General features: G+C 47.1%; 1 protein-coding gene across 3 annotated transcripts; it reads left to right on the top strand.

The window, feature by feature from the left end:
* The first annotated feature begins 4,403 nt into the window (after positions 1-4,403).
* On the top strand, positions 4,404-8,290 carry Gpr88 (G-protein coupled receptor 88). Of its 3 annotated transcripts, none has more exons than XM_006501857.2 (2): positions 4,404-4,772; positions 5,212-8,290. In XM_006501857.2, the coding sequence occupies exon 2, from the start codon at positions 5,284-5,286 to the stop codon at positions 6,436-6,438; it is 1,155 nt and encodes a 384-aa protein (XP_006501920.1). In that variant the 5' UTR covers positions 4,404-4,772; positions 5,212-5,283; the 3' UTR covers positions 6,439-8,290. The 3 variants fall into 3 exon arrangements, with proteins under 3 accessions (XP_006501920.1, XP_006501919.1, NP_071872.1); XM_006501856.2 differs by having other exon boundaries at positions 4,404-4,830; positions 5,215-8,290; NM_022427.2 differs by having other exon boundaries at positions 4,460-4,830.
* Positions 8,291-8,660: the final 370 nt, after the last annotated feature.

Genomic DNA, 8,660 nt, shown 5'->3' with positions numbered 1-8,660 from the left:
GCTGTCAATAGTGACATTTCAGAGTTTTTTTTTTTTTTTTTTTTTTTTTTTTTTTTTTTTTAATGATCATGTTATTTCTTAGAAATTCTCCAGAAACCAAGCATCTTATAGGGACAAAATAAGTGAAAGACTTCCATGAGTGCTTGCAAACACCTGTTTGCCCTCTTTGGGCTCATCACCTCTGCTTTGCACATCATGATTGCTGCCTCTCAAATAGAAATTCAGACATGTTTGTGTTAATTCTGCATGTTCTATTTGGTCTGAAATATAGTTTGTGGGAAAACTTTGAAAGAATCTCCTAGTATGATTTTGTTTTGTTTTGTTTTATGTATGAGCACAATGTCTCTGACTTCAGACACACCAGAAGAGGGCATCTGATCCCATTACAGATGGTTGGGAGCCACCATGTGGTTGCTGGGAATTGAACTCAGGACTTCTGGAAGAGCTGCTAGTAATCTTAACCACTGAGCCATCTCTCCAGCCTCTCTTTGTATGTTTTGTCTCAGGGCCCTGGGGTTAGTTTTGCTGATCTTAAACTCACTGAAGCCATCAAACCTTCACAACGATACACACAGGTGCCCCATGAGTCACCTTGTCACAACAGAAGGCCGGAGCTCCAACCACACTTTATGCTAACCCTGTCAGTTTCTGACCACTTGTTTCTGGAAGAGCCATGAAATCTAACTGTCCACGTGATAGATGCCATCATATCTCTTTCCTCCAGTCACTTCTTCAATCGTATCTTCAGGGGAGTTCATTCTTGAGTTGGGAATCTCACTCCCTCATGAATAAACTCTTTGGAAAACAGCTTACTCCAATGAACATTGCAGTCTGTAGTCCAACTTCCCAACAATGGTGAGCAGCAGCAGCGAATGGAAGTCCAAGGATCTAGCAGTTGCTCAGTCCCACAAGGCAATTGGGCAAAGAGATTGCAGAAGAGAGCGCAGAAGTTTCCTTTAAGCTATGATTTTATTATAACCCCAAACAAAAGAAAACATAAAAATTAAAATATGAATATATAAACTGTTTGATACAAAAAAGAAAACAAAAATTAAAATATGAGTATTTTAATGTAAAAATGTAATAATTGTAACCCATTATATCAACATGTAATGGAAAAAAATCATCATTTCATATAAAACCTCTGAGTAGGCTTGGGCAGAAATGCTCGTGGCTCTAAAGCACTAAATCAGAAAGCTACAGTTGCGGGCATATTTGGATAGAATTCTTAGGAACTCCGAGGGAACGGTATTCATGAAATTGGTGACTAGAGGACAGAAATGAGGAGGGAGTTTAGCTAGAGGGTCTGGGTAGAAGGAAGGGTGGAAGAGAAGCAGGTGGTGGCCTGTGCCTGAGAGTGAGAACCTAGGATAAGACCTGGGTAATTAGCCAGAAAAAAGGGCGAGAGGAGAATGGAGAACAGAGCATCTGGCACATAAGGAACCCATGACACTTGAGTGTTGTGGGCGAGTCCAAGGGAGCAGGGGGGCAACAGGAGAATAATGAGCAGGTGGTAGGTTCCCCGGTTCATTAATTAGAGGCTGCTGTTGACCTTAGCCGAAGCTGTGCTGAGAACTGAGGGCTGTGTGGGTGGACACTCAGTGGGAGAACAGGAAACCGAAGCAGAAAATAGGTGCTTCCACTACAAAAGGGAAGTGAGCTGTACTGTGCCACCCTGAGAAGGAAACGAAGTCCAGGGGAGGTTTCAGTGGGTTGTGGTGAACCCCCAGGGATGCTGAGAATACAGCAGACAGGGAGATAAATGGACAAGCTCCTCTGGAGGAATTAGGAAAGGGACCAATAGGAAATGTTTCCCTAGGAGAAAAAATAAATTCCCAATGGTCATTATTCATTAATCCAAAGAGCATTTAAGAAGGATCTACCATGTACCAGGCGATGTGCTGTGAATCAGAAAAAAAAAAAAAAAAAAACAAAAAAAAAAAACCAAAAAACAAAAAACCACTCCTTCTACATTGTATTACTTAAGTCCAGTGACCTAAAACAAAAGTGAATCTAAATGAAAAAACAAACAAACAAAACAAAACAAAACAAAACCCAGACAAGACTTTGGCCTTCCAGGCTTAGGCTAAATCAAGGAGTTCTGCCTTTGGCAGAAATAAGGCTTCATGGGAAGGAGTCCCTGAGATGGGTCCTTACGACTTATTCCAGAGACCCAGACCCTGGAATTTGAACACAGAATCCCGTTACGACGGAGGTAATGCAACTTTAAGTGTGGTGACATGCTTGCGCTACAGCTGATCCGGGAGGAGGTTCTTGCAACCCTGCTGTGTTTGAGGTGTTCAAGCCTTTAATGCAGAAGACTGTAGGAGAGGATGGGACAACCGTTCCAGGCTACCAATAGGCTGGACATTCGAACCTTTGCCCCAGAAAGACCAAACTACGGCTTCTCTTTCAGTTCTTCCTCTTTCTACTGAAATCCAGCCTGATCTAGTTAAATCCATCAGAGCCTGCTTGCTGGCATCACCAGAGTTCTTCACAGTCATCAACATGACTGGTTTTATTTATTTATTTTTTAAAAAATCAGATTTGAAAAGGAATAGTAAGGGGAGGTATATTCCTCTTTCCCTTCTGAAATAAATCCTCAAGGTTGGACTGGGAGAGGTTCATGACTCATGGCCAGGGACCTCACTCCATGTGAACGAAGGAGGTCTGTACCAAGCAGTGCCAGAGAGGAGACAGGTTAAATGTGTGAACAGGGATTTAGAAAAAGTCCAGAAGGAAAGGGCCTTTGACATCACTGAGTGGACGCTTCTTGCTAGCAAGGCAGGAATAATCTGCCAAGGCTAACTGAAGGATGCCTTTCTTAGAATTCAGGACACCTGGAACTCCACACACCAGTCTTCTCTTTTATGTTAAATTTGTAAGTAAACAACCTTTGGTTGTTGTTGTTGGGGTGTTGGGTGTACCTTTCGGGGAGAAGTTCCCAAGTGCACAGGGAAACCAACACTTGTACCAAAGCAGATTTGAGTCCTGAGTGTGAGTCTCCATGACATCCCATATCATGAAAAGCTCAGAGGTCCTTCTCATTCATCCTATGGAGTCTTCAGGGAAATTGCTTTTCCCCAACACCCACTATTCAAAAATAGGCTTTAAACTTTAGTTTAATAATCACAGCAGGCCTGAATAAAAGTTGCTGAGTGTGTTCTGGGGACAGGGTGCAGTAAAGTGCCTGACAAACAAGTATCAGTCCTGAGTTCAGATCCAAAGTGCGCACATAAAAAGCCAGGCATGGTGGCACATATCAGTAATCCCAGCTCTGGGAGAGCAGGAACAGAAGATTCTTGGAGATCAGTGGCCAGCCAGCCTAGCAAAAGCCGTGCAGGTTCAGAGAGAAAGAGAGAGAGAGAGAGAGAGAGAGAGAGAGAGAGAGAGAGAGAGAGAGGAAGAAGGAGGAGGAGGAGGAGAGGGATCACCACACAGTTCCTACTCAGCACACACACAACTTCCCAGTTGTCATATCTTCCATTACATTGGCTCATTTGTCACAATCGATGAAGCATCCTGACACGTTTACATTGACCCCATAATTTACACACAGGTTCTCTGGGTGTTTATCTAGTAGGTTTGGACAAACGTACAGTGATGTTTTCCACCATCAGAGTACCATCCAGAGTAGTTTCCCTGCCCTGTATTCCACCTCCCGGTCCCTAGCCCCCCCCCCCCCCCTCCCGACAGCTGGTGGTCCCTGCAGTTTTACGTTTCCCAGTATGGAATACAGTTGGGCTTGGGCAGTGCGCAGCCTTTTCAGATGCTTCTTTTGCTTAATAACAAGCATTTCCGGTTTCCTTAGGTGTTTTATGTCTTGACAGATGATTCCTCTTCATTGCTAACTGGTGTTCCATTGTCTAGCTGGACGATGGACTCCATCTTTAGATCGCCTGACTATGGTACTCACACTTCTCTCATCCCGCCGAAACACAAGCCAAGAGGAGAGGTGTCTAGCGATGGGAAAAGGAATTGAAATTATGATTTGAGCTAAGGCTCGCATATTTTCTGTAGCTAATTACTCATGTCCCACTTTGCCAAGGGTGTGTGTGTGTGTGTGTGTGTGTGTGTGTGTGTGTATGTGGCTGAATTTCAATTCAAATGTAAGGTAATTTTCTCTGAAATTGTACTGGGGTATATTTATCTCTGAGAAAAGAAGTCTTACCTCCAGGATGATTCAGATGGAGATGAAATTTTACTCTAACATTTAAAGGAGAGGAAAAAAAGGAAGGAAAGAAAAAAAAATCAGGCAGAGTGAAAAATGAGACAGAATGGAGAGAGAGAGAGAGAGAGAGAGAGAGAGAGAGAGAGAGAGAGAGATTTGTTAACCACAGGATTCTCTGAAAAAGGTATTTTTCTCTTTTACAAGTTAGCAGTTACTGAATAATTCATGAAGCAGGGAAAGGCTGTCTTCTCCCTGGGTGATGGATAACTGAGCAGGAGAGGCTCCAAGTGGGTTTGCCACATCAGCCAGCGCTCTTGCTTGGAGCACAGGGTGCGCTCCTCTCCAGCTCAGTTTCTTCTGCTCTTGTAGCCAGGCATCTTCGCTGCTGCTGCCTGCCTGCCCACCCTTCTGGGCTTGCAGCCTACCGCTTGACTTTCTCCAATTCTACTGCCAGCTGAGGAGACTCCCCACAGCTGTTGGCTCCTGCCTGGGACCATGTGTGGGGATGCTGCACGGGAGAAGCAAGGCGCTTGCTCCTGGCACGGGTCCCAGCTCAGTTTCTCCTGTTGACTTCTGGACCACAGATGCTGCTGCCGAGGAGGTATTTCCTGGCATCTCTCCCTCTGCTATCACCAGCTAAGGACTGGCCCCAAATCAAGGTACCTCTACTCCCTCTCTTTGGCGTTTTTCCCAGCTAGGAGATATCTACTTTCTCTCGGTAAAGAGAGCTCCGGCTGGCAACACACATTCCCAACTCGTGTGTGTGTGTGTGTGTGTGTGTGTGTGTGTGTGTGTGTGTGTGTTTGGGGAAACTGTCCTAGGTGTGGATATGACCTTAGGGCTTCCCTGCTGCTTGCTGAGTGTAAAGCGGACCTTCTCTGTCATCGGAGACATTTCTGAGGCAGGCACCTGTCATCTGCCACCCCCGTTCTCCTGTTCTTTTTCACCTCCCTCCCTTCTCCCCCTCCTCCAGCCCATTATTCGGCTTCAGCCTTTTGTGTCGGTGACAGCGGGCTGAAGAAATGTTTTTGCCCTCCCAGCAGGCAAGTGCCAGGATGGGCCACGCTACACGAAGCCAACGCTAGGGCGCGAGGTGTGAAGAGTTGGCCAGAATGACCAACTCCTCCTCCACTTCGACCTCCACCACTACCGGGGGATCGCTGCTGCTGCTCTGCGAGGAAGAAGAATCGTGGGCGGGCCGGCGGATCCCGGTGTCTCTCCTGTACTCGGGCCTGGCCATCGGGGGCACGCTGGCCAACGGTATGGTCATCTATCTCGTGTCGTCCTTCCGAAAGCTGCAGACCACCAGCAACGCCTTCATCGTGAATGGCTGCGCCGCGGATCTCAGCGTCTGCGCCCTCTGGATGCCACAGGAGGCGGTGCTGGGGCTCCTGCCCTCGGGCTCCGCGGAGCCCCCGGGGGACTGGGACGGTGGCGGAGGCAGCTACCGCCTGCTCCGGGGCGGGTTGTTGGGCCTCGGGCTCACTGTGTCCCTTCTGTCCCATTGCCTCGTGGCGCTGAACCGCTACCTGCTCATCACCAGGGCGCCTGCCACCTACCAGGTGCTCTACCAACGGCGCCACACGGTGGGCATGCTGGCACTGTCCTGGGCGCTCGCCTTGGGTCTGGTGCTGCTGCTCCCGCCCTGGGCTCCTAAGCCCGGAGCCGAGCCACCGCAAGTCCACTACCCCGCGCTCCTGGCGGCGGGAGCGCTGCTTGCGCAGACGGCGCTGCTGTTGCACTGCTACCTGGGCATCGTGCGCCGCGTGCGCGTCAGCGTCAAGCGGGTCAGCGTGCTCAACTTCCACCTGCTGCACCAGCTACCCGGCTGCGCCGCCGCCGCCGCCGCCTTCCCCGCCGCCCCGCACGCGCCGGGTCCGGGAGGCGCCGCGCATCCCGCGCAGCCTCAACCCCTGCCGGCCGCTCTGCAGCCTCGCCGGGCGCAGCGGCGTCTCAGCGGCTTGTCGGTGCTGCTGCTCTGCTGCGTCTTCCTGCTGGCCACGCAGCCGCTGGTGTGGGTGAGCCTGGCCAGTGGCTTCTCCCTCCCGGTGCCCTGGGGCGTGCAGGCGGCCAGCTGGCTCCTGTGCTGCGCCCTGTCGGCGCTCAACCCGCTGCTCTACACGTGGAGGAACGAGGAGTTCCGCAGATCCGTGCGATCTGTCCTGCCGGGCGTCGGGGACGCGGCTGCGGCCGCCGCGGCCGCCACCGCGGTGCCAGCCATGTCCCAGGCGCAACTGGGTACCCGGGCGGCTGGCCAGCACTGGTAACACACCTTGCTTGGAGAGGCTTCCTAAGCCACCTGCCGCACTGCCTCCTTCTTTTGTAAGCTATCCCCAGCCCCAGGGAAGATCCCAGTGGAGAACATTTTGCCTTCCTCCCCAGTGCAATACCAGAACCAAGGTCTTCCCCTAAAGGGAGTCCCAATTGTGTGCGGCCATTGACGTTTACCCTTTTGTTTCTGTGTTTTAAAGACACCCGTGGGTCCATCCAGACACTCAGACTGCAAGGACTTGTAAACTGGCATTTTTAGAGAACCAGTTAATTTATTTCAAGTTTGCTTTTGAAAAAGAGCTTTCATATCATAACGTACAACCCTTCCAACCTCCACCGTCTTATATACGAAGCGCCTTGAGTGTGTGTGTGCATGAGCCAAAGGGAATACCGTTGATGAAGAGACTGTGTGTAGATAGTATCCTAACCACACTTTCTTCTGTTAGAGTTTAGTCTTTGTATATTGACCTGGAAGAGTGAAACCACAGGTGTGTACACCGTCGTGAGTTGCCACTGAGACCTCAGGCCCTTTATTCTTAAAAGGGCTTTTTTTATTGAGTCATTTTTGAAATGAGATTGACTCTCAGCCAGTGAGGAAACAAACCAAATTTATTATTTTACTCTCCTCTCTATTTATTTCTAAGGTGGAAAGCTACCGTCGAGTGTTAAAGCGAAAAAATGTCAAGTTTTGGATTGGTCAGAAACCAGAAATGGAATTTTAAAAGCAAAAACAGGGGGAGCTATCTATTTTGGGTAGCACTTTCACATATTCTGAAGCATGCACACTTCTTGCTACCCACATTTGTAACTGATTTATTTGCCTCTGAGTGTGATTGCAGCTTTGAACATTCTGTACTATAATGGTTGCTAAGGGGAATGACTCCTGTAGTCTCTTTAAAATATCTCAATGCACATGACATAATTAAACACTAATACCATAATTGCATAGCTAATGTTAGCTGCCATTGCATGCTCCTAGATGTTAGAACTTACTGGGCATGTGGTACACAAAGCAATACCCATTAGACAAGGACATTTTACTTCTTCCAGACACCAGAAGAAAAGGTCTTTTAATCATCTGAAAAGAGATGTAGATGAACCCGTGGCTCCCTAGAGTTCTTGTCTTGACCTGGCTTATGAGAAAACTCCCATTTGGGGACTTTATCTCCCAAATGAAACCAATGGTCAGGGTGATAAAATTCAGATTGGCTCCATCAAGTTACCTGTGCGTTTTAGGGGTTAAACAAGCCACACGTTAGGAAGTAACACTGTTTTATGTTGTTCATATATATTACAAAAACATTTATTATTAGTATCATGTCTGTTGAAGATGGAATCAGGCAGACAGTTATGCAGAAGGAGAATATTTCGAATGGGACTCTGTTCTCCAATGTATCAGTTGAGGTTTGCAGTCTTCATCTTTGATTTCCTAAATGTATAGATGCATTTACAATGTACAAAAAACAAAAACAAAAACACTGAAATCGTTTTGTAAAATTAAACAGGGAAGAAAGTAACAGGAGGCCTAGACCAGTCTGTTATCCACATAAAATCTGGGGCCAAATAGCCTCAATTAACTGTGTAATTCAGGAGCAAAGACAGCTTGCTTTGTTGCACTCTTGGACCAAGAATGGTAAGAACATTTGTATTTTTGAAAAAATTGGGAGACACGGGAAACAGATATTTTATAGCAAGGCAAAATAAAATAAATATGTTTGTCACTAACAATACGTTGGCAGTCATGTCATTAACCAAACTGTGTGCATGTGTCATTTTTCTCTTACGAAGATTTCTTCTGTTTCCAGTTTCCTGGATTCAGATATTTAATTAAAGTTTCCATAATGCTTCTCTTGGCTCTATCTCTTCTTTCTTGGGTATCCTCTCTCTGTCTCTGTCTTAAGGATCCTGTACCCGAAGACACTGTTCCAAAACACTACAGATACAGAGCGACTCCTTTTTTGCTGGCTGTAAGTTTGTTTTCAGTTTCTAAAATGCTTTTTACTTCATATAGTTACATAAGCTCCTTACATTGGTCTGGGAAAAGAAATAGCTATGTTTTCTTTCTGTAAACATGGAGGAATGGGTCATAAAGATAACAGAGAGATGGCGATGTTCTAAAGCTCTGTCAACAAGCTCTTCTAGTTAACCATTGTCCTGGTTTCTCATGTTCCCTCTCTGTCCCAATAATGCACCACACATATATAGAGATTTGTGAATG

Source organism: Mus musculus, chromosome 3 (assembly GCF_000001635.26).
Source record: "Mus musculus strain C57BL/6J chromosome 3, GRCm38.p6 C57BL/6J".
Lineage (NCBI taxonomy): Eukaryota > Metazoa > Chordata > Mammalia > Rodentia > Muridae > Mus > Mus musculus.
Note: the sequence above shows the minus strand (reverse complement) of the source record. Positions and strands in the feature narration are given on the sequence as shown.

Excerpts from the sequence above, each read along its gene's own strand:
- Gpr88 (XM_006501857.2), top strand. The coding sequence starts at position 5,284 with ATGACCAACTCCTCCTCCACTTCGACCTCCACCACTACCGGGGGATCG.